Below are 26,190 nucleotides of genomic sequence, written 5' to 3'. Positions count from 1 at the left end.
CCTGGGTCGGCGAGGCCGGGAGGGGGGGGGTATATTGGGGGGGTGGTGGGGGGTAGACTGGGGAGGCCCGAGGGTGTAAGGGGGCAGACGGGGGTGGGGGGGCTGCTGCAAGTGCCCGGACTCCGCCGGCCGCGGTGTCAAGTTTCGCGGTTCGCGTCGGGACCCGCGCCCGGGGTCGTGGCGGCCAATCCGCGTGTCCGGGAGTCGCCGCGTTCCCGCGAGGCCCCCAGGCCGACGCGGCACGGCGGCCAGCCGCGAGACGACCCGAGGCCTCGGACCCGGGAGCCTGGCCCCGTGAGAGCGGCCCGGCCCCGTGGAGGTCCCCGCTGCGTCTCGTCGCGCTGCCGGGAAAGCGCGACTCGTTCGGGGGAGACGAGGAGCGGCCGCGTGAGCGAAGAGGAGGAGGAGGGACGGGAGGCGAAAGAGAGAGAGGGGGGAGAGGGAGGAGAGAGGGAGGGGAGAGGGGAGGAGAAATAGAGAGAGAGAGAGTCAGAGGGGAGAGGATCTACAGAGAGGGAGGAGATATGAGAGCGAGGGAGGAGAACTCGCGAAGAGATGAGAACAGCAAGAGGGTGGAGATAGCTCGAGAGAAGAGTCCGAGGAGAGACTGAGACAGAGACGATCGTGAGACGGGGCGGCGGGGGGGAAGAGAAAAAGGAGAGACGGAGTAAAGAGAGCGGCAGATGGGAGAGAGAGTGAGCGTGGATAGAACGAGGGAGGGGGTAGAGGCTCTGAGATAGGAGCAGAGGGAGCAGGAGGAAGCGGAGGGTGCGAGACGAGGCGAGGAGGACGAGGCGCGCGAGACTCGAGCAGAGGGAGGAGGAGGGGGACGAGTCTCGTGAAGGAAGAAGAAGAAGATCGTCCCTCCTGTCCGCGTGGCGCGCGTCGGGGGGAGGGGGGGAGGTGAGGCACCATGTCCCTCCTGCCGTCGTTCGGCTTCACGCAGGAGCAGGTGGCGTGCGTGTGCGAGGTGCTGCAGCAGGGAGGCAACATCGAGCGCCTGGGCCGCTTCCTGTGGTCGCTGCCCGCGTGCGAGCACCTGCACAAGAACGAGAGCGTGCTCAAGGCGAAGGCCGTGGTGGCCTTCCACCGGGGCAACTTCCGCGAGCTCTACAAGACGCTGGAGAGCCACCAGTTCTCGCCGCACAACCACCCCAAGCTGCAGCAGCTGTGGCTCAAGGCGCACTACACGGAGGCGGAGAAGCTGCGCGGGAGGCCCCTGGGCGCCGTGGGCAAGTACCGGGTGCGGCGCAAGTTCCCGCTGCCGAGGACCATCTGGGACGGCGAGGAGACGAGCTACTGCTTCAAGGAGAAGTCGCGGGGCGTGCTGCGCGAGTGGTACGCGCACAACCCGTACCCGTCCCCGCGCGAGAAGCGCGAGCTGGCCGAGGCCACGGGGCTGACCACGACGCAGGTCAGCAACTGGTTCAAGAACCGGCGACAGCGCGACCGCGCCGCGGAGGCCAAGGACAGGTAGGGCTAGGGTCGGGTCAGGGGTTAGGGCCCAGGGTCGGGGTCAGGGGTTAGGGTCTCGGGTCGGGGTGAGGGTTGTTTGGGGGGGCGGGGGGTTGCGGGTAAGGGGGGTGAGGGTTGTGGCGAGGGGAACATGGCGTATGGGTGAGGGGGGTTTTGGTGGTGTGGGGGTCGTGGTTCGTTTTGGTGTTCGGGGTTTGGGGATATTCGAGAGAGGGAGAGGGAAGCGAGCGGCGGACAGGTCACGAACACGACTCCCTGTACAGGTCACGAACACGACTCTCTGAACAGGTCACGAACACGACTCCCTGTACAGGTCACGAACACGACTCCCTGTACAGGTCACGAACACGACTCTCTGAACAGGTCACGAACACGACTCCCTGTACAGGTCACGAACACGACTCCCTGTACAGGTCACGAACACGACTCCCTGTACAGGTCACGAACACGACTCCCTGTCCAGGTCACGAACACGACTCTCTGAACAGGTCACGAACACGACTGCCTGTACAGGTCACGAACACGACTCCCTGTACAGGTCACGAACACGACTCTCTGTACAGGTCACGAACACAACTGCCTGTACAGGTCACGAACACAACTCCCTGTACAGGTCACGAACACGACTCCCTGAACAGGTCACGAACACGACTCTCTGTACAGGTCACGAACACGACTCTCTGTACAGGTCACGAACACGACTCCCTGTACAGGTCACGAACACGACTCTCTGTACAGGTCACGAACACGACTCTCTGTACAGGTCACGAACACGACTCCCTGAACAGGTCACGAACACGACTCTCTGTACAGGTCACGAACACGACTCTCTGTACAGGTCACGAACACGACTCCCTGAACAGGTCACGAACACGACTCTCTGTACAGGTCACGAACACGACTCTCTGTACAGGTCACGAACACGACTCCCTGAACAGGTCACGAACACGACTCTCTGTACAGGTCACGAACACGACTCTCTGTACAGGTCACGAACACGACTCCCTGTACAGGTCACGAACACGACTCCCTGTACAGGTCACGAACACGACTCCCTGTACAGGTCACGAACACGACTCTCTGAACAGGTCACGAACACGACTCTCTGAACAGGTCACGAACACGACTCCCTGTACAGGTCACGAACACGACTCCCTGTACAGGTCACGAACACGACTCCCTGTACAGGTCACGAACACAACTCCCTGAACAGGTCACGAACACGACTCCCTGTACAGGTCACGAACACAACTCCCTGTACAGGTCACGAACACGACTCCCTGTACAGGTCACGAACACAACTCTCTGTACAGGTCACGAACACGACTCTCTGTACAGGTCACGAACACGACTGCCTGTACAGGTCACGGACACGACTCCCTGTACAGGTCACGAACACGACTCTCTGTACAGGTCACGAACACAACTGCCTGTACAGGTCACGAACACAACTCCCTGTACAGGTCACGAACACGACTCCCTGAACAGGTCACGAACACGACTCTCTGTACAGGTCACGAACACGACTCTCTGTACAGGTCACGAACACGACTCCCTGTACAGGTCACGAACACGACTCCCTGTACAGGTCACGAACACGACTCCCTGTACAGGTCAGGAACACGACTCCCTGTCCAGGTCACGAACACGACTGCCTGTACAGGTCACGAACACGACTCCCTGTACAGGTCACGAACACGACTCCCTGTACAGGTCACGAACACGACTCCCTGTCCAGGTCACGAACACGACTGCCTGTACAGGTCACGAACACAACTCCCTGTACAGGTCACGAACACGACTCCCTGTACAGGTCACGAACACGACTCCCTGTACAGGTCACGAACACAACTCTCTGTGCAGGTCACGAACACGACTCACTGAACAGGTCACGAACACGACTGCCTGTACAGGTCACGAACACAACTCTCTGTACAGGTCACGAACACGACTCTCTGTACAGGTCACGAACACGACTCCCTGTACAGGTCACGAACACGACTCCCTGTACAGGTCACGAACACAACTCCCTGTACAGGTCACGAACACGACTCTCTGTACAGGTCACGAACACAACTCCCTGTACAGGTCACGAACACGACTCCCTGTACAGGTCACGAACACAACTCCCTGTACAGGTCACGAACACGACTGCCTGTACAGGTCACGAACACGACTCCCTGTGCAGGTCACGAACACGACTCCATGGACTCGTCTCGTGACGCGCCAGTCCACGTGAGCCATCTTCGAGAGCTCCGCGGCGTTGGCTTGAGCCGCGATGGACGTTCACGCCGATGAGCAGGAGTCGAACTTGGCCCTTTCGGGTCGAGCGGCCGCGATGCCCGGCAAAAACCCCAACACGGCCATTCGTCAACAACACCGTAGCCATGAATATGATACACGTGCAAGAGGCGACGTTTCGGGAAACTGCCCTTTTTCCGAGTAGATATCTCTTCTACGAAGGGGCATTGCCCGAAACGTCGCCTGCTATATTATATAAACACGTCCTCTGCTGAAGGCGGCGTTGAGGGCTGTCGCAGCAGCCGCACCGAGGGTCGATGCTAGATGACGGGGGCCACGCAGACTCCCCCCTCTGTTCCACCACCGTCTCTCTCTGTCTCTCTGTCTCTCTCTCTCTCTGTCTCTCTCTGTCTCTCTCTGTATCTTGCTCTCTCTGCCTCTCTGTGTCTCTCTGTCTCTCTCTCTCTCTGTCTCTCTGTGTCTCTCAGTCTCTCTTTGTCTGTCTCTGTCTCTCTGTCTGTCTCTGTCTTTCTGTCTCTCTCTCTCCGTCTCTCTCTGTGTCTCTCTGTCTCTCTCTGTCTCTCTCTGTCTCTCTCTGTCTGTCTCTGTGTCTCTCTGTCTCTCTCTGTCTCTCTGTCTGTCTCTGTCTCTCTGTGTCTGTCTGTCTATCTCACTGTCTCTCTGTGTCTCTCTGTCTCTCTCTGTCTGTCTCTGTCTGTCTCTGTCTGTCTCTGTCTCTCTGTCTCTCTCTGTGTCTCTCTGTGTCTCTCTGTCTCTCTCTGCCTCACTGTGTCTCTCTGTCTCTCTCTGTCTCTAGCTCTCTCTGTCTCTCCCTGTCTGTCTGTGTCTCTGTGTCTCTCTGTCTCTCTCTGTATTTTGCTCTCTCTGCATCTCTGTCTCTCTCTGTCTCTCTCTGTCTATCTGTCTATCTGCCTCTCTCTGCCTCTCCCTGTCTGTCTCTCTCTGTGTCTCTCTGTCTGTCTCTCTCTCTCTCTGTCTCTCTCTCTGTCTCTCTGTCTCTCTCTCTGTCTCTCTGTGTCTCTCTGTCTGTCTCTGTCTCTCTGTGTCTATCTGTGTCTCTTTGTCTTTCTCTCTCTCTGTCTCTCAAAGTCTCTGTCTCTCGCTCCCAGCTGGAACATCCGCGGCCACGCATGCGCGCATTTTCAACACGAACTTGTTGACACTCGCACATTTTCTGAATCTGATCAGTAGAATTCCGTGTATTTGTAAACACACAAAAACGCAATCATTACAACCATCACCACCAACTATCATCAGCCATGGCCAATCCACCGCTGGATGGAGACCTCCCCCAATGAACGCGCAAGTCCCTGTTGGTAAACAACAACAACAACAGCAGCACCACCACCACCACCACAGAGGTCTGAACGCCACCGCGTCCCAGGTCCGCTGCTCGACGAGGATTCTCGCTTGCGAGCACCGCCAACGAGGCGGGCGCGGGGCGCGGGGCGCGGGGCGCGGGGCGCGGGGCGCGGGGCGCGGGGCGCGGGGCGCGGGGCGCGGGGCGCGGGGCGCGGGGCGCGGGGCGCGGGGCGCGGGGCGCGGGGCGCGGGGCGCGGGGAGCGGGGCGCGGGGCGCGGGGCGCGGGGCGCGGGGCGCGGGGCGCGGGGCGCGGGGCGCGGGGCGCGGGGCGCGGGGCGCGGGGCGCGGGGCGCGGGGCGCGGGGCGCGGGGCGCGGGGCGCGGGGCGCGGGGCGCGGGGAGCGGGGCGCGCTCTCTGGGCGCCTTCGTCGTGAGCGCTGTGCGCGATCGACTTCGTTGTAGAGCCCCCCCCTCGCCCGTCAGCCCCTCGCCCGTCAACCCCGCCGCGAGTCGTGGCCGCGCGGGTCTCGGGCGATGGGCCCGAGTGGTCAGCTGCGACGCAGACGTCATCTCGGTGTGTGCCTGGCGAGAGTGCCGATGCTGCTGCTGATGCTGCTGCTGATGCTGCTGTGCATTGTGAGTTCGATTGATTGAATCGCTCAATGTATCCGGTACTTTAAACAAACATATACACACACAGAGACATGTGGGGTGCGGTGGTGTAGCGGTTAGCGCGCTGCGCTGTGAACCCGGCGACCCGAGTTCGAATTCCCGCTCACGGCCAACACCAGTGGTGACGATTATTTGAACGAGTCCTAGGCCTCCCCTAGGTCGACTCGGCCTCAAATGAATACCTGGCGAGGTGTGTAAACATCGCCATTGGGGAGACAAAGGTGGTCGCGCGTGGTGCTGGCCACTCACCCGTTCCGGCCTTCGTCGGTGCTTGCGAACAGCGCTTGCCCCAACAGTCTGTCAAGGTTATACGGGGCATCTTGATTTGAAGTTTTCGTAACTGCAGGAATCCATACTCGTTGGTTCTTTCGGTAAAGTCACGTAGGTAGAAACATAAAATAAATCACGACGTTTCGGGCGCAACACAAGCGCCCATCATCAGGTGGGAAAGCGTGGTCCGCTGCTGCTGCCGAGGCAGACTGTTTTAAAACAGTGACTTATTTTGTTTTATACCTACGTGAATTTACCGAGATAACCATGGTTGTGTTTGTATCGGGGAGCGATTGCGTCGTGGTAAGCACAATGCGATGCGACGCCGGCGAGCCGAGTTCAAGTGATGCGGCTCTGCTCAGGGCACGGCGGATCTGCTGTGAGAAGTTTGACGCTGTCCTGGGCCTCCGCTAGGTCGACTCAGCCTTAAAATTGAGTACCTGGTGAGGTGTGTACGAGAAATATCAGTAATGGGGAGACAAAGGCGGCCGGGCGTGGTGCTGGAAACCCGCCCCCTCGTGTGCCCTACCGCACATCGTAGGTTGGGTGCTACTCGCGAACAGCACTTGCCCCAACAGTCTGTTAAGACGACACGTGTGGTGTCTGTGTGGGTTATTCTATATCTGTGTTGTAAATATGTGTCACTCTGTGCCCACGTGATAGCATGTGTTTAGTATGTGTGTGTGTTACTGTGCGCGTATGTGTTTACGTGTTGTGTGTTGTTATCATATATGTCTGTGTTGTATATGCTACTGTGTGTATGTGTTTTATATATATATATATATCTGTGTTGTGTATATATATGTATGAAACTAATGTGTGGGCGTGTGATATATTTGTGATTATCGGAACGTGTTGTGTGTGTATGTGGGTAACTCTGTGTGATTATGTTATATCTGTGTTGTGTGTACATTACCGTATCTGCTATATATCTGTGTTGTGTGTGTCTGTGTTAGTGAATGCGTTTATGTTTTTACACATCTGTGTTGTATGTGTATATATACACATCTGTTGTTATGCGTGCATATGTTCGTGGTTACGTGTGTGAGTAGTAGTACTATCTGATGCTATAGAGGCCTCCTGTATGTGTGTGAATGTCGTTGTTGTTGCTACGTGCAATGCGTCGTTGTTGTTGTTGTTGTGTGTGCGTGTCAGTGTGTTGTTGTTGTGTCTGCGTGTCAGTGTGTCGTTGTTGTTGTTGTGTGTGCGTGTCAGTGTGTATGGGGAGCGGTAGTGTAGCGGTTAGCGCTACGCTGCGCTACGAACCTGGCGACCCGAGTTTGATTCCCGCTCACGGCCAACACCAGTGACGATTATCTGAACCGTTCCTGGGTCGCCTCTAGGTCGACTCAGTCTCAAATTAGTTCCTGTGTAAACATCGCCACTGCTGGAGACAAAGGCGGCCAGGCGTGGTGTTGGCCACCCACCCCAACGTGTGCCGTGCCGGCCTTCATAGGTGCTACTCGCTAACAGCACTTGCCCCAACAGTCTGTTCAGGCTATACCGGTGATCTTTGTCTTAGTGTGTATTTGCAGTGGTGAGCGGTGCTCGCAAACAGCACTTGCCCCAACAGTCTGCGCAAGGCTACACGGGGGAGCTTTGTCTTTGTGTGTTGGTGTGTGATGTGCGTGGTAATCGATATGATGATGCCGGACACCCAGGTTCGATCCCACCCCACCCCCTCGTGCCGCGGCGTCGATACTCGATAGAAGAGCGCTTCTGAGTCTATGAACAAGAGATACAAAGTCGTGGGCAACGTAAATGAGAGTGAGCAGGGGGTGTGTGTATGTGTGCGTGTGTGTGCGTGTGTGTGCGTGTGTGTGCGTGTGTGTGCGCGTGTGTGTGTGTGCGTGTGTGTGCGTGTGTGTGTGCGTGTGTGTGCGTGTGTGTGTGTGCGTGTGTGTGCGTGCGTGTGTGTGCGTGTGTGTGTGTGTATGTGTGCATGTGTGTGCGTGTGTGTGTGCGTGTGTGTGCGTGTGTGTGTGTGCGTGTGTGTGTGTGTGTGCGTGTGTGTGTGTGTGCGTGTGTGTGCGTGTGTGTGCGTGTGTGTGCGTGTGTGTGTGTGCGACAGACGGTGTGTGTGTGCGTGTGTGTGCGTGTGTGTTTATGTGTGTGCGTGTGTGTGCGACAGACGGTGTGCGTGGATACAGCTGCCGTTAGCGAGCGCCTATGAAGGCGGCCGTGGCGAGGGGGCGAGGGGGGGGGACCAGCACCACGCCCGGCCACCTTCGTCTCCCCAATGCTGATATTTACCCGCCCCCTTCTGGTATTGTACTCATTTAAGGTTGAGTCGACCTAGGTGAAGACCCGAGACCGGCTAGGATTTCACTCGCCGCTAATTGCCGCGGCGGGGAATCGAAATAAGCGAGCGCAGTGCGCTAACCACTGCGCCACCGCTCCACATCTCGCTAGCAGCACTTGCCCCAACAGTCTGTTGAGGCTATTGCGGGGGTGTCTTCTTTGTCTTTGTTGCGTGTCGATGTCTCTCCACGATGGCCCACTCGGTGGGCAACTTCAGAAGTGCAACTTGAACCCTCGACGACGACGACGGCTCAGCGCTCATTGGATACATTTAGGGGAGACAAAGGCGGCCGTGCGGGTCTCTCATCGGTGCTCGCGAACGGCACTTGCCCCAGCAGTCTGCTAACGGCTATACGGGGGATCTTCGTCTTTATGTCTGGGGTGCGTTGTGGGCACAACGACTCTCGTGCTTTAGCGCTGCGCTGCGCCACGAACCCGGCCACCCGAGTTCGATTCCCGCTCACGGCCAACATCGGTGACAATTACCTCCACCTGTCCTGGGCCTCCCCCTAGGTCGACTCAGCCTTAAAATGAGTACCTGCTGCGGTGTGTAAACATCATCACTGGGGAGACAAAGGGGGCCGGGCGTGGTGCTGGCCACCAAATCCCCTCTTGTGCAGTTCCAGCCTTAATAGGTGCTCGCTAACAACGCTTGCCACAACAGTGGGTTGAAGGCTACACGGGGAGGATTTTGTTATTGAGTCCGGTGTATATACACACATACACACACACATATATGTATATGTGTGTATGTATGTGTGTATATATGTGTGTGTAGATACAAGGCAAAGATTCCCCCGTATAGCCTTAACAGACTGTTGGGGCAAGTGCTGTTAGCGAGAACCTGTGAAGGACGCCACGTCGCGTGAGGGGGTGGGTGGCCAGCACCACGCCCGGCCGCCTTTGTCCCCCCAGTGGCGATGTTTTACACACCACACTAGGTACTCATTTAAGGCTGAGTCGACCTAGGGGGTGCCCAGGACCGACTCAGATCATCGTCACTGGTGTACACATAGAGACACGGGTTATTGTCGCGGGCAACATGGCTCGGTTCACTGCTGATGGAGCGCGAATATCGAAGTGCTTCAAACGCGATGTCTCCATCGGGAGGGTCGCCCCTGCCCCACTCCCCCCCACGAGTGAAGCCCATCAACATCGCAGCAATTTCTGTGGCCCAGATCGGAAAACCCCGTGCCTCTGAATTGTTCTCGTCAAATGAACACCGGCACGCAGCTCTCTCTCTCTCTCGCCCTTGCAGAACATCCCTGGCGATTCATCTTCCTGGTTCTGTCGGTAAAGTCACGTGACTTTACCGACAGAACCAAGAAGATGAATCCCTGCAGTCACGAGAGCTTTAAATCGAAATCCCCGGCGATGTAGAGCACTCACAATATGGACAGCGTATGAAGCTGTCATACAAGAAACAAAACAATATAATAAGCAACGTTTCAGGCAATGGGCCCCCCTTCATGGCAATGGCCATTGCCCGAAACGTCGTCTATTGTATGTTTTTTTCCCCCTTAAGCGCGCAGTTTTTGTTGTTGCTAACCGACGTGTTGGGCGTTGGTGCTGAAGTGTTCTTGTGCACCGCTGCCAACGCAGCAGGAGCAGCAGCAGCAGCAGATCATCTGTTGAGTCTCCCGTGCGGCATAGCGCTGCCGTGCTCACGTGTGGAGCTGTGCGGTGCGCGGCTCATGTCGACGGTGTGCGCAGACGCGCTGCCAACCTCGCCACCCGAGTTCGATTCCCGCTCACGGCCAGTACCAGTGACGATTATCTGAACCGTTCCTGGGCCTCCTCCCCTAGGTCGACTCAGCCTCACATGAGTACCTGGTGCGGTGTGTAAACACCGCCACTAGGGAGACAAAGGCGGTCGGGCGTGGTCCTGGCCACCCACCCCCTCGTGTGCCACTGTGCCGGCCTTCATAGGTGCTGCTCGCTAACAGCACTTGCCCCTACAGTCTGCGTAGGCTATACGAGGTATCTTTATATGTGTACGAGTGTGTAATCCGAATGCGTATAAGTGCGTGTGTGTTTAGTACTGCATGGTGATGTTTAGTATACACACACACATACCACGACTGAGGCTCAAGCGATGCCTGTTTGTGTGGGTGGTGCTAGTGTGCACAGGTATGTGTGTATACACGAGTAGCGTGTGGGATTAGAGACGTATGTGTGGATACACGAGTGTCGTGCGTTTGTGGGTCGGCATGCGTATTCGTAAGCATGCGCGTGTAATTACTCAATAATAATAATAACAGCCTTCATCTATCCACTGCTGGCTTGCCCGAGCCACCACCATCTCAAGCGACCGGGCTGCAGCCATCCACACGCACCCATCAGAGAGCTGCGTCACTCACGGCTGCTGGACACGTTGAAACATTACCGCCGCTTGGGGAGGCCTACATCCAGCAGTGGACCGAGCATGGCTGAAGAGGATTCACATATTTAGGGCGTTTATAGTTTTGCTCCGCCCTCCTACCGAGGTTGCGTCATCCCTGGATCCCTATGATCATCATCATCTTTAGCCATGATCAATCTACTGCGGGATGAATGCATTGCGGTCATCCTTGCAGCGGCTTTTGGTTGAGCATCGAACAGAGACGGTCACTGCATCGCGCGCTTTCAGATGCGCCTCTGCGGCCGTCTGGAACGCTCTTCCATCCGATATAAGGAGGCCATTGCAGCTATGCACGTTTCAATCATCTCGATTGAAAGCTCTTTTCTTGAGAACTGCTTTTTGCGTTTAGTTTGTTGTCCTTCCCCCGCACCTCCGAGTAGCACGGTTGACTACGTACGGTGCGAAAGAAGTTAAACACACGTACATTCCCAAACCGTCGTCATTTCTCAGTTTCAACAATCCATCTCGCTCCTGCTCCATCTCCCCCACCATTGGCTGCCACTCCGTCCATCAGTCTCGAGCCCACTTCGCCAGCCCGTCTGAGCGGTCCGTGCGATCAGCACTCGTCTCTTCTCACATTCACGTCCTCCTCTTGCCTTTATCTCCCGAGAGAAAATTCCAACCGCGCATCTCACTCCACGCTCATCCGGGCCACGTCTTCATCCGCTGTTCCATTCTCTTCGGCAATGTCCCCCCACTCCCCTTCCCCCCTCCCCCTACGTTTCTGCTCCGTGGTGTCACGGCAAGTAGCAGGACGCTGATTATCAACGCCGATTATCAGAGCGCATTTCTTTTACCGTCGGGGGCTTCTTTTGCAACAGCGAGGCCGGCCGAACCGAGCTTTACATTCTGAACACCCCAACAAAGACCTCCGGACCCACGGGGCTTGCCGCATCGCCGTCGTCTCTTGAAAGCGGCCGAATGTGAATGCGGATAGGAGTCGTGCAAGTGGGTGCGGTGCAGACCCTCAACGATATCGCGAGATGGGGTTGACTTTGAGTTTTTTTGAAACCAGGAATTGTATAGCAGTGGACGTGTAAACGATACTTGGAGACACAACAAGAAACCGCTCTACCTGCCCGCGTCGGACGTGCCGAGCACGGGGTCATCTCGGCGACCAGCGGACCTTCAGCAAGGGGCTCGGAGGTCGAAGGGAACGGAGGGATGCGAGGGGGGGGGGGCTCGCGAACGTCACCGCGTTAGTGCACACGCATTCTTATAATCAGTCGTGTGCACGTGTGCTGTGTGCTGTGTGTATGCACACGCATTCTTATAATCAGTCGTGTGCACGTGTGCTGTGTGCTGTGTGTATGCACACGCATTCTTATAATCAGTCGTGTGCACGTGTGCTGTGTGCTGTGTGTATGCACACGCATTCTTATAATCAGTCGTGTGCACGTGTGCTGTGTGCTGTGTGTATGCACACGCATTCTTATAAACAGTCGTGTGCACGTGTGCTGTGTGCTGTGTGTATGCACACGCATTCTTATAAACAGTCGTGTGCACGTGTGCTGTGTGTATGCACACGCATTCTTATAAACAGTCGTGTGCACGTGTGCTGTGTGCTGTGTGTATGCACACGCATTCTTATAAACAGTCGTGTGCACGTGTGCTGTGTGCTGTGTGTATGCACACGCATTCTTATAAACAGTCGTGTGCACGTGTGCTGTGTGCTGTGTGTATGCACACGCATTCTTATAAACAGTCGTGTGCACGTGTGCTGTGTGCTGTGTGTATGCACACGCATTCTTATAAACAGTCGTGTGCACGTGTGCTGTGTGCTGTGTGTATGCACACGCACCAACACGCAACGTCGGTCTCACGATAACCGTGAGCAAGGCGTGAGAGAGCGGTGATCGTGCGTGCTCGCACTCACGTGAGCGCACGCACGATAACCACACGCGCGATCAGGTGTGTGAGCACACACACAACAACAACAGTCTGCCGAGGCGACACGCGGTGTCGCGGTGTCTTGGCTCACTGTGGTAGTGCGACGGGGAGCGCTGCGCTGCGAATCCGGCTGCGACCCGAGTTCGATTCCCGCTCACGGCCAAAAAACAGTGACGATCATCTGAACCGTTCCTGGGCCTCCTCCCCTAGGTCGGCTCGGCCTCAAATGAGTAGCTGGTGCGGTGTATAAACATCGTCACTAGGGATACAAAGGCGGTCGGCCACGCACCCCCGATTCTACCGTGCCGGCCTTCATAGGTGTTACTCGCTAACAGCACTTGCCCCAACAGTCCGTTCAGGCTACACGAGGGTTCTTTGTCTTTGTGTTCATACAGAATCCAAGAGGCCTGCTGCATTGTATCCGTGTGTACGTCGTGCTGTTATATACAATGTAATATATACTACAAGGGTTGTTAAAATTGGTAACCGCATGGAAAACCGGTAAAACCCGGTAAAAACCGGTTTACCACACACAATCTCTCGCAACAAACGTGACTTTCGAACCGCTTTACTTGAGCAAGCTGTCAGCAGCGGCCTCGACTCGCCATGCAGAGGCCACCGGTCCGATCCCATCTCCCTCGCGCGGCAGTTGAGCCCAGTGCAGGCGAGTTTCTCAAACTCCCCACCACGCCTCTGTCCACCCAGCCGCGATGTTCACCTGCAGAGTTCGTCGTTGGGGTAGAGTGCGGAGCACGCCCACCACAGCTTTGGTGTACGGCGCTTTTTTCTGGAAGACTTTGCAGTTTTTTCCTGGATTTTTTTTTCTATTTGCGCATAGTCACTTGAAGATGCTTCTTGTTCATGTTTTTAGTTTTTGGTTTTGTTGCGGTTGCACCCGATTCAAGACCCGAATGGCTCGCAGAGCTATACCTAATAAATGAAAATTGAAAACTGAAACTCTTGCAAGACGTCCATGCGAGCGCGGAAGAGAAGGCCAAATTCCCTCTCGAGCGGCCCTCCAGTGGAGGCCTCCTTCTGGCAGCGGTAGCGCGAGCGCAGCACTTGCAGGTGCTGCGCCTTCAGCATTCCAACTGAGAGGCGATGGGCGAATGTTGAACCCCGCGGTGACTTTGGCCGCCGTGCGGTTTGTACGTTCCCGCGTCCAATCAGTGCGTTCGTGACGAAGATTGCACTGGAATCGGTTACCGGTTCGCGACTTTCGGAAACCGGTAACCGGCTCTGAACACGGTTATCGTTGAGCAGTCTTAGTAGGCGTACTGTGTGTGTGTGTGTGTCTGGGTTCGATTATCTGTGTCTGCGGTTGAGTAGCTGCGCTATGAACCCGGCGACCCGGTTCGATTCCCGCTCACGGCCAACGGCTATGACGATTATCTGAACCGACAATGAGCCTCCCCTAGGTCGGCTCAGCCTCAAATGGGTACCTGGTGCGGTTTGTAAACATCGTCACCGGGGGAGACAAAAGCGGTCGGGCGTGGTGCTGGCCACCCACCCCCTCGTGTACCGTCCCGGCCTTCATAGGTGCTTGCTAACAGCACTTGCCCCTACAGTCTGTTAAGGCTTTACGGGGGATCTTTTCCTTTTGTGTCTCTGTGTCTGTACAAATAACAAATACAAACTCACCACATCCATCGAGAACACTGTGGCCCTGCATGTGGGAAAATACACAAATATATATCTACCCGACGACGTTTCGGGCAACGGCCCTTCTTCATAGTTGTCTGTGCGTACGTGTACGTCTGAGTAACATACTGGATGCAAGTGTGTTCATAGTGTACGCATGCAACTACGTGCGTGTGCGCATTCCGTGTGTCTTGTTATTGCATAAGACTGCATGTGCATGTTTGTGCATGCGCGTGTCTGTATGCCTGTGGGGAGCGGTGGTCTCGAGGTTGGCGCACTGCGCTACGAACTCTGCCTACCCGAGTTCGAATCCTGCTCACGACCAACATCGGTGGCGAATATTAGGCCCGGTGCTGTGCATTTCCTAGGTCCACTCAGCCTCAAATTAGTACCTGGTGCGGTGTATAAACATCAGCACTGGGGAGACAAAGGCGGCCGGGCGTGGTGCTGGCCACCCACCCCTCGTGTGCCACAGTGCGCGCCTTCAAAGGTGCTCGCTAACAGCACTTGCCCCAACAGTCTGTTGAGGCTATAGGGGGGGTCTTTGTCTTTAGTGAGTGTTAATAGCACGTGAGCTGCCGCTGTATGATCTCATGATAGTGTTCTTGACACGTCTCGTCGTGGGATGTTGTGATTTGCTGTGCTGCCCGTGTTGCATAGTCCCCCCCCCCCCCCCCCACGGGAGGGGGCGGGGGGGGTGAGATCGTGATTGACGTGGCAGCCTGTGTGCATGTTGTCAGTTACACAAACATGCTGTCAGCTATTATTATTGTAATTATCTCGGATTATTCAAAATTAACAATTACATAAACATAATTGCATGCGATTCGTTGTTTTGTTAGTCGGGTGAGGCCACGTACACAACGATCGAGCCAATGTGTATGTCGTAGGCCCCTCCATCACCCGACATAGCTAAACAAGTTAGCACGTGGTGTAGAGTTAACTACGACAATGATGAGGCCATAAACTCACAACTGTCAATACCTGGGGCAAGGCGTATTGCAAAGCACGAAGTTAATTGCTGTTATGATTTCAGAATATATATCTGCAAATATATTGTGCAGAGAGTAAAGTAAGAAATTACATTTCGCAAGGTTACGTCGGGATGTGACGATTATCGTGAACCCGCAATTCGTGGTGACGTCACATCGCGGCCACCTCAGCATTGGGATTGGTAGCGCGTTGGCCGGGTGGTGCGTACACACAACCACATACACAACACCATACACAACAACCAGACACACACACACAGCCAACACAACAACCAGACACACAACACCATACACAACAACCAGACACACACACACAGCCAACACAACAACCAGATATACAACCACCACACACACAACCCCAGACACACACACAGACACACAACCACCAGACAAACAACCACCAGACACACAACCACCTGATACACAACCACCAGACACACAACTCCAGACACACACACAGACACACAACCACCACACACACAACCCCAGACACACACACAAACACACAACCCCAGACATACAACCACAGACACACAACCACCGGATACACAACCACCAGACACACAACCACCAGACACACAACCAGCAGATACACAACTCCCACAAGAAACTATTTCCCTACGTTTACAACTCTCCCCCCATCCCCCGCCACCCTGGCATTGACCAGCGCGGTGAGGTATGGTCACCTCCATGACGCCAATACGACACGGGGGAATGCTTTCGCTGAGTCTAACCCACGCAGCAGCGGATAGAGCAAGGCGCTGTGAGTGATCCGATATTATCCACTTGCGCGCGTGTGTGGATATAAAGACAAAGGGGAGCGGTGGTGTAGTGGTTAGCGAGCCGCGGCGCTGCCACACCGATGACGATTATTTGAACCGGTCCTGGAGCCTCCCCTAGGTCGACTCAGCCTCAAACGAGTACCTGCTGCGGCCGGCGGTGGTGTTGACCCCCCGCCGCCTCGTGTGCCGTGTCGGTCTTCACAGGTGCTCGCTAACAGCACTTGTCCAACAGTCTGTTCAGGCTACAGGAGAGGGGGGGGGAGTCCCGTGTTAGATATTAAGTCGGGAATGCTGCTGGGAATGTCTCGAATCGGGTGGTCTCGCCGAGTCGCAGGCGATCCTCACGCGCTCCGTGGCCCGTGGACCACCGGGCCCCAGCGATGACGCGCTTGGGATCAGGGAACGAAACGCGCGCTCGGGATGAGAGCCATCGCGTCGACTTTCACGAGACGCGGACACCACGCGCAGGACGCGTGGTGTCCGTCGATGGGCGAGACTGGCGGCGGAATGACAGTCACAAGGAGTGGGGGGGGGTAGCGGTGGGGCGCACGCCCCTCGAGAGGACGGAGCCCCGGCGGCAGCGGCGCGGCCTCCATCCAGCAGTGGATAGACCACGGCTGATGGTGGTGGAGGCTTGGGGGGGGAGGGCTCCATCCAGCAGTGGATAGACCACGGCTGATGGTGGTGGAGGCTTGGGGGGGGAGGCCTCCATCCAGCAGTGGATAGACCACAGCTGATGGTGGTGGAGGCTTGGGGGGGGAGGCCTCCATCCAGCAGTGGATAGACCATAGCTGATGGTGGTGGAGGCTTGGGGGGGGAGGCCTCCATCCAGCAGTGGATAGACCATAGCTGATGGTGGTGGAGGCTTGGGGGGGGAGGCCTCCATCCAGCAGTGGATAGACCATAGCTGATGGTGGTGGAGGCTTGGGGGGGGAGGCCTCCATCCAGCAGTGGATAGACCATAGCTGATGGTGGTGGAGGCTTGGGGGGGGAGGCCTCCATCCAGCAGTGGATAGACCATAGCTGATGGTGGTGGAGGCTTGGGGGGGGAGGCCTCCATCCAGCAGTGGATAGACCATAGCTGATGGTGGTGGAGGCTTGGGGGGGGAGGCCTCCATCCAGCAGTGGATAGACCATAGCTGATGGTGGTGGAGGCTTGGGGGGGGAGGCCTCCATCCAGCAGTGGATAGACCATAGCTGATGGTGGTGGAGGCTTGGGGGGGGAGGCCTCCATCCAGCAGTGGATAGACCATAGCTCGCGTCAAATGGACTCGACGGAGGCAGACGCGCGCTCCCGCCTCATCAACACGACGGGAGCAATGCCACGCTGCACACTCACTCGGTGCCGGACACGTTTGAAGCACTGTGTACAACACTCACGTGCAGTGTGCAACACTCACGTGCAGTGTGCAACACTCACGTGCAGTGTGCAACACTCACGTGCAGTGTACAACACTCACGTGCAGTGTGCAACAGTCACGTGCAGTGTGCAACACTCACGTGCAGTGTACAACACTCACGTGCAGTGTGCAACACTCACGTGCAGTGTGCAACACTCACGTGCAGTGTACAACACTCACGTGCAGTGTACAACACTCACGTGCAGTGTGCAACACTCACGTGCAGTGTACAACACTCACGTGCAGTGTACAACACTCACGTGCAGTGTACAACACTCACGTGCAGTGTGCAACAGTCACGTGCAGTGTGCAACACTCACGTGCAGTGTGCAACACTCACGTGCAGTGTGCAACACTGCACGTGCAGTGTGCAACACTCACGTGCAGTGTGCAACACTCACGTGCAGTGTGCAACACTCACGTGCAGTGTGCAACAGTCACGTGCAGTGTGCAACACTCACGTGCAGTGTGCAACACTGCACGTGCAGTGTACAACAATCACGTGCAGTGTGCAACACACACGTGCAGTGTGCAACACTCACGTGCAGTGTGCAACACACACGTGCAGTGTGCAACACACACGTGCAGTGTGCAACACTCACGTGCAGTGTACAACACTCACGTGCAGTGTGCAACACTCACGTGCAGTGTGCAACACTCACGTGCAGTGTGCAACACACACGTGCAGTGTACAACACACACACGTGCAGTGTACAACACACACACGTGCAGTCTTCAACACACACGTGCAGTGTACAACACTCACGTACAATGTACAACACACACGTGCAGTGTACAACACTCACGTACAGTGTACAACACACACGTGCAGTGTACAACACACACGTACAGTGTGCAACACTCATGTGCAGTTTACAACACACAGTACAGTGTGCAACACTCACGTACAGTGTGCAACACACACGTGCAGTGGACAACACACACGTGCAGTGTGCAACACACACGTGCAGTGTGGAACACTCACGTGCAGTGTACAACACTCACGTGCAGTGTACAACACTCACGTGCAGTGTGCAACACTCACGTGCAGTGTACAACACACACGTGCAGTGTACAACACACACGTGCAGTGTGCAACACACACGTGCAGTGTACAACACTCACGTGCAGTGTACAACACTCACGTGCAGTGTACAACACTCACGTGCAGTGTGCAACACTCACGTGCAGTGTGCAACACACACGTGCAGTGTACAACACACACACGTGCAGTGTACAACACACACGTGCAGTGTACAACACTCACGTGCAGTGTGCAACACTCACGTGCAGTGTGCAACACACACGTGCAGTGTACAACACACACGTGCAGTGTACAACACACACGTGCAGTGTGCAACACTCACGTGCAGTGTACAACACTCACGTGCAGTGTACAACACTCCCGTGCAGTGTACAACACACACGTGCAGTGTACAACACTCATGTGCAGTGTTCAACACACACGTGCAGTGTGCAACACTCACGTGCAGTGTACAACACTCACGTGCAGTGTGCAACACACACGTGCAGTGTACAACACACACGTGCAGTGTACAACACTCACGTGCAGTGTGCAACACTCACGTGCAGTGTACAACACACACGTGCAGTGTACAACACACACGTGCAGTGTGCAACACTCACGTGCAGTGTACAACACTCACGTGCAGTGTACAACACTCACGTGGAGTGTACAACACACACGTACAGTGTACAACGCTCACGTGCAGTGTACAACACTCACGTGCAGTGTGCAACACACACGTGCAGTGTACAACACACGTGCAGTGTGCAACACACACGTGCAGTGTGCAACACTCACGTGCAGTGTACAACACTCACGTGCAGTGTTCAACACACACGTGCAGTGTACATCACACACGTGCAGTGTACAACACACACGTGCAGTGTGCAACACACACGTGCAGTGTGCAACACTCACGTGCAGTGTACAACACACACGTGCGGTGTACAACACTCACGTGCGGCGTACAACACTCACGTGCAGCGTGCAACACTCACGTGCAGTGTACAACACACACGTGCAGTGTGCAACACTCACGTGCAGTGTACAACACTCACGTGCGGCGTGCAACACTCACGTGCAGTGTACAACACACACGTGCAGTGTACAACACTCACGTGCGGCGTACAACACTCACGTGCGGCGTGCAACACTCACGTGCAGTGTACAACACACACGTGCGGCGTACAACACTCACGTGCGGCGTACAACACATTTACGTGCGGCGTACAACACTCACGTGCGGCGTGCAACACTCACGTGCAGTGTACAACACTCACGTGCGGCGTACAACACTCACGTGCGGCGTACAACACTCACGTGCAGTGTACAACACTCACGTGCAGTGTGCAACACTCACGTGCAGTGTACAACACTCATGTGCAGTGGAATGGCCAGGACCACGCCCGGCCGCCTTTGTCTTTCCAGTGCCAATGTTTGAGGTTGAGTCGACCTAGAAGGGGGGGGGCATTCAACAGACCCTTGAGGCTAACCACTGCGCCACCGCTCCCCATTTAAGAAAACAGCCACACACGCACGCACACACACTCACACACACCCACATACACCCACATACACCCACACATACACCCACACGCACGCACCCACAACGGCATCCGCCATTTGCCACTAAGTGGCGGTGACGTCACCAAGGCGCTTGTGCCAGGCTATGTGCACCTTGAGGCCACGTGGAGTGTCGAACGCCCGCTGGCAGGAGGTCACGGGGCAGACCCAGGTGCCACGGGTCGACTGACTGAGATGACTGGCTGATGCACCACCTGTGCCCCCTACTGTGACAACTTGCTGTGCTTTACTCACCCGGCGCTCCGCTCGTTGTTGTGAGCATCGCTCCTCTGCCCTCCGTTGTTGTTGGAGGGCGACTGCCTCCAACTGCCCAGTAGCGTCCTTCACGAGCCTCCTCCACTGAGGCCGATCTTGACCCCGCTGGTACCAGTCATCGGCAAGTCCACTCAGCTCCACGTCCTCCTGTACCACATCACTCCATCTCTTCTCTAGCCCGTGCCGCGCCCGTTTAGCCCCCTCGATCCGGCCGAACAAAAGCTGTTTAGGCATGCGGTGGCTGGGCATGCGGGCTACATGACCCAGCCAACGCAGCCTTGCCTGCCGGAGGAGCTCACGGACCCACACATACGCTCCCACACACGCACCCACACACACGCACACACACACACGCACCCACACATACACACGCACCTACACACACGGACGCACACTCCCAAAACACACACACCCACACGCACGCACCCACACGTACGCACCCACCCACACACACGCACCCACACACACACACCTACACACGCACCCACACACACACGCACCCACACACACACGCACCCACACAGACTGCTGAGGCGAGTGCTGTTAGCGAACACATGTGAAGGGCGGCACGGGACGTGCACCACGCCCGACCGCCTTTGTATCCCCAGTGGCGATGTTTACACACCGTACCAGGTATTCGTTTGAGGCTTAGTCGACCTAGGGGAGCCCCCAGAACCGGTCCAGATAATCGTCATTGGTGTTGGCCGAGATCGGGAATCGAACTCGGGTCGCCACGGGGTTCGTAGCGCAGGGCACGAATCGTGATACTACCGCTGCCCACATACACTCAGTCCACAAAGACAAAGATCCCCCTATAGCCTTAACAGACTGTTGGGGCAAGTGCTGTTAACGAGGACCTGTGAAGGCCAGAACGGCACACGAGGGGGCGGGTGGAGAGCACCACGGCCGACCGCCTTTGTCTTCCTAGTGGCGACGTTTACACACCACACCAGGTACTTATTTAACGCTGAGTCGACCTAGGGGAGGCCCCAGGACCGGTTCAGATCATGGTCACTGGTGTTGGTGGCCGTGAGCGGCAATAGAACTCGGGTCGCCGCCGGATTCGTAGCGCGGCGCGGCGCTGACCGCCGCCGCTCGCACAGCGCGGCGAGCCGCGACTCTGCGGGCCGTGCTGACCCTGCGGGCCGTGCTGACCCTGCTGACCCTGCGGGCCGTGTCGTGGAGGAGGGCGAGGGAGGAGACGGGCGCCTCGCGTTCCTCGCGTCCGCGTTTAACGCCCCCCCGCCCCCCCGCCCCCCGCCCCCCCCGCCCCGCCCCCCCGTGTGTACGCGCTTGAATGGGGGAGCGGTGGCGCAGCGGTGAGCGCACTCAACCACAATACCGGTGAAACCCGAGTTCGATTCGCGCTCGCGACCAATGACGGGTGGCGGATATTCTGACCTGTCCCCCCTCTTAGCCTTAAAAAACGAACCCGTCACCTGGTGCAGTGGGTGAACATCATCACTGGGGAGACAAAGGCGTCCGGGCGTGGCGTTGCCTTCCACCCCCCCCCCCCAACCTCCCTGGTGTGCCGTTGCCGGCCATCATCGCGAAGAGCACCGTGCTCCAAGGGTGTGTGGTTGAAGGCGACACGGAGGAGATTTGTCTGCGTCTATAAACTCTGCGCGCACGCGTGTGCTCACCCCACGGTGAGCCGTGTGTTCATCCACCGCGTAGGGCGTGTGTTCATGCACCACGTGTGTTCATGCACCACGTGTGTTCATCCACCACGTGTGTTCATCCACCACGTAGGGCGTGTGTTCACCCACCACGTGTGTTCACCCACCACGTGTGTTCATCCACCGCGTGAGCCACAGCGCGGTTCGCCGCTTTTTAAAGCAGAGAATCCGCGGTGCGAATTCCAGTGGCAGCCCTGGTTAATACCGTGAGTGAATTTTTTACCTTTACAAAATAATACGCGGCGCGTCACAGCGGCGTCATTCGCTAGAGCATTGTAGGCCACATTGATCAATTGCCCACAAATTACTCAATAAGGTTACCCCCCACCCCCCCCCCCGAACTGCGAAAACCGGGGCACCATCCTCCTGAAAACCGAGCCATGAGGTCCAGCGAGGATTTCCTCGGCTGAAGCGTAACTTGAGCAATGGGTCAAATAGAACCGATGAGAGAGGGGTTTGTCCAGGTGTGTGGTGGAGGTTTCGTGTGGGTGGGGTGTGAGTTGTTAGGTCTAGGGGTGGTGTGCGGTGCATGTTGGTGGGGCGTGATTCGTCTCGGTGGGTAATGTGGTGTGTGTGGTGTGTAGTGTGTGGTGTGTTGTGTGTGGTGTTGTGTGGTGTGTAATGTGTGGTGTGTTGTGTGTGGTGTGTTGTGTGTGGTGTTGTGTGTGGTGTGTAGTGTGTGGTGTGTTGTGGGTAATGTGGTGTGTAGTGTGTGGTGTGTAGTGTGTGGTGTGTTGTGTGTGGGGTGGTGTGACTTGGTGGGGAGTTTGTGGTGTGGTAGGAGCGGCTAGAAAGCGGGAAGCGCGTTTCGCTACGAACCCGGCCAACACCGCCAATGACGATTATCTCAACCGATCCTGGGCCTCCACTAGGTCGACTTAGCCTCAAATGAGTAGCTAGTGCGGGGTGCAAACATCGCCACTGGGGAGACAAAGGCGTCCGGGCGTTGGCCACCCACCCCCTCGTGCGCTACTCGCTCACGGCACTTGCCCCAACAGTCTGTTGAGGCTACACGGGGGAAATTTGTCTTTGTGGTGCGGCGCGTCACGGCGCGATGCATTCGACGGAGGAGTGCGATTTGTGTGCATTTATATCGATTTGAGTCGATTTTTTTTATCGATTTGTATAGATTGTTATCGATTTGTGTCATCGATTTTTATCGATTTGCGTCGATTTATTTAGATTTTTTATCGATTTGTGTCGATTTTTTTCGATTTGTATCGATTTGTATCGAGGTAGAATGAGGACCGGGCCCCTCCGTGACGAATCCCGTTCCATCTCATCCCTTCCCACCTCTCCCCCAACTCCCCCTGCCTCCCCGCAGAGAGAACAGCGAGAACGCGCACCACCACCACTCCAACGCGGGAGGGGGCGCGGGCGGTGGGGGGCCGGGGGGCGGTGGGGGGCTGCTGCTCTCCCCCCTCCACGGGGGCCGCGGCCTGCTGAGCTCGGACGACGACGAGAGGAGTCCGGGCCCCTCCCCCGCGCACTCCACCCCCGACGACACCCCCCCGCCGCCGCGCCTCCTGGGACATCACCCCGCAGCAGCAGCAGCATCGGCAGCAGCAGCAGCAGGGCACGGCGAGCACCACCAACATCATCACCATCAGCAGCAGCAGCATCAGCATCATCATCAGCATCATCATCAGCAGCAGCAGCAGCATCACGCCAGCGCGTACCAGCAGCAGTACGTGGGGGGCACCCTGATGCCTCTGCCGACTTTGGCCTCTAACTCTGCGGGGGGCCCTCTGGCCGGGCCGGGCCCCCTACTGCAACAGCAGCAGCAACTGCAGCTGCAGCAGCAGCAGGCGGCACATGCCCTGCAGGACTCGTCGCTGCTGCAGCCGCTCTCCTCCAGCCTCGTCAACATCGGGTAGCGAGCTGGGGGCGCGGGGGGCGCTGGGGGAGGGGGCGTGCCCCCCCCTCCTCCTCCCCTGCTCAGTTGGGTGAAACACTGCGGGGAGTGGGGGGGGGGTCCCAGGAACGGGGTCAGGGAAGCGGGGAGACCCGGCCCCGTTGGGGTCAAGACGCCCCGCGTCACTCTGCCCCCCCCACCCCCCTTGCACAAGGGGACCCCCCACCCCGTCCTTCGTCCCCATACTTCACCACCCCTGGGCCCCAAGGCGCGGCTCGCGCCGACTCAGCTCAGCAAGCAGAGACGTCCTCAGGGGCCACGAACTTCAACCCGAACCTCGCCACAACCTCGCCACAACCTCACCACAACCTCGCCACAACCTCACCACAACCTCACCACAACCTCGCGACAACCTCGCCACAATCTCGCCACAACCTCGCCACAACCTCGCCACAACCTCACCAATGGCGCGAGACGCGGCAGGACTCGCAGCCGACGATGTCACAGCCTCGGGGTTCGATGTTGCGACGTCTGATATGCGAAACCTCCCACGCGTACAGACCCCCCCACCTGCACCCCCAACATCTCCCCCAGACCCCCACCCCTCCCCCCGCTCGCTTCTTCACTGAACCCTCGCGGCGCCTCGCGATCATCCGCGGCTCAGCCCCTCGGCTGGGACCGCGGCAAGGGTCACGGTTCAACACCGGGGCCCGTTCCGGCGTTCCGGCTCCGCGGCAATAAACGAACTCAAATCGTGAAACTACAAGCGGATCGATTGCGCAACGTGAGCCGCGGCGGGGAGAGGTCACAGAGGTCGAGTCACGGTCCGGGGGTGGGGGGGAGGTGGGGGGGTGGAGGTGGGGGGGTGGAGGTGGGGGTGGAGATGGGGGGGTGGAGGTGGGGGGGGAGAGGTGGGGGTGGAGGTGGGGGGGTGGAGGTGGGGGGGGATAGGTTGGGGGTGGAGGTGGGGGGGGATAGGTGGGGGGTGGAGGTGGGGGGAGTGGAGGTGGGGGGGGTGGAGGTGGGGGAGTGGAGGTGGGGGAGTAGAGGTGGGGGGGTGGAGGTGGGGGGGTGGCGGTGGGGGGGCAGTGTTACTCCGCTCTCCGTGTGCAGTCAAAGAGCCGCGCTCCTGCCGCGTGCTGAGAGGCCGCGTCCAGCTCCCTGCTCCAGGCCCCCAGCCCCTGTCTCCCAGCCCCTGTCTCCCAGCTTGTGTCTCCCAGCCCCTGTCTCCCAGCCCGTGTCTCCCAGCCCGTGTCCCCCACCCAGCCCGTGTCTCCACGTAGCGCGACCAACACTCCCGCTACGTTCGCTGCCGCCGCTCTTCTCGAGTGCTGCGCGCTGCGGTGCTGGGAGCGGTGGGCGCCATGGTTAGCGCACCGCGCACGGGCGAACCGACTTTGCCATGAGCGGCGAGCGATATCCAAACCGGTTTCCGCACCACCACGCGCCCTTCCACTTCACATATCCGCATTGAGAACGAGTGGTGAAGTATGGTTAAACAGGCGCCATGGTGGCCGACACTGTGTGGTGGGTGTGTGGTTTCTCTCCAGCGCCGGGCTGTGATGCACAGTGCACGACTCAGTTTGTTGTTGTTGTTGTTATTTATTGCGGATTTCGTGACTGCCGATGAGGGTGTTAAAGCAAACTCGTCGCGACACAAACAGCGCCACGGGGCTTGGATGGTGGTGCTCGCCTCGATTGTGCATCCCGCAGTGACGGTCCCTCCCGGTGAGCCGAGTGCGTGACAGTGTCAGACGTGGAGGGGCGAGAGGTGGAGGGGTGGAGGTGGAGGGACGAGAGGTGGAGGGGCGAGAGGTGGAGTGGTGGAGGTGGACGTGACTCGTGACAAGAAGCAAGAGAAGACGTCTCGAGCAGCTTCGCTCGGCTCCTTCCTGAGAGCGGCTGCGTCCACGACTGTCGCCGCTCTGCACATCACGAGCAGTGTGGCTGACGTCATCACTCGCCATCACCACCATCATCATCATCACTATCGACACCATCATGCACCGTCATCATCATCACATCCTCATCCCAGCCACCGTCTTTGCGGGAGGCACTTCATTTCTCCACCCGGGCTCTCGGGAAGCCGTGGAGTGGATCGCACAAATCGGACATCGAATCGTCGGCTAGTCCCTCGCCATCGCCACGATCGCCACCCCGGCGCATTCATCATCAAGCGAACTGCGGTCATCCTCGCAGCAGCGACCTTTGCCTGACAGCCATCGAACACAGATGGCGGTCACCGCATCGCGCGCTCGCAAATGCGCTTCTGCGGCCGTCTGGAACGCTCTTCCTTCCGAAGCTTTGCACTTTTTAAATCATCTCGATTGAAAACTCGTTTCTCGAGAACTGCTTTTTGTGATTATGTTGTTGCCCATCCCCCGCACCTCGTATGAGGACGG

The 26,190-nt window shown here is 57.4% G+C and overlaps 1 protein-coding gene across 4 annotated transcripts; it reads left to right on the top strand.

The window, feature by feature from the left end:
- Positions 1 to 482: 482 nt before the first annotated feature.
- On the top strand, positions 483 to 24,613 carry LOC133341473 (homeobox protein six1-like). 4 transcript variants are annotated; one of them, XM_061550143.1, is made up of 3 exons: positions 484 to 1,473; positions 3,665 to 3,711; positions 23,258 to 23,292. In XM_061550143.1, exons 1-2 carry the CDS (start codon positions 914 to 916, stop codon positions 3,696 to 3,698), a joined length of 594 nt encoding a protein of 197 aa, XP_061406127.1. In that variant the 5' UTR covers positions 484 to 913; the 3' UTR covers positions 3,699 to 3,711; positions 23,258 to 23,292. The 4 variants fall into 4 exon arrangements, with proteins under 4 accessions (XP_061406125.1, XP_061406126.1, XP_061406127.1 ...); XM_061550141.1 differs by lacking the exon at positions 3,665 to 3,711 and having other exon boundaries at positions 483 to 1,473; positions 23,258 to 24,613; XM_061550142.1 differs by lacking the exon at positions 3,665 to 3,711 and having other exon boundaries at positions 483 to 1,414; positions 23,258 to 23,800.
- Positions 24,614 to 26,190: the final 1,577 nt, after the last annotated feature.

Source organism: Lethenteron reissneri, chromosome 11 (assembly GCF_015708825.2).
Source record: "Lethenteron reissneri isolate LAM-NWPU_2019-01 chromosome 11, ASM1570882v1, whole genome shotgun sequence".
Taxonomy (NCBI): domain Eukaryota; kingdom Metazoa; phylum Chordata; class Hyperoartia; order Petromyzontiformes; family Petromyzontidae; genus Lethenteron; species Lethenteron reissneri.
The sequence above is the reverse complement of the archived record's forward strand: the minus strand, read 5'-3'. Positions and strand labels throughout refer to the sequence as shown.

Coding starts and splice junctions, on each gene's coding strand:
- LOC133341473 (XM_061550141.1), top strand. CDS start 914: ATGTCCCTCCTGCCGTCGTTCGGCTTCACGCAGGAGCAGGTGGCGTGC. Junction 1,474..23,257: donor GCCGCGGAGGCCAAGGACAG/GTAGGGCTAGGG, acceptor GCCTCCCCGCAG/AGAGAACAGCGAGAACGCGC.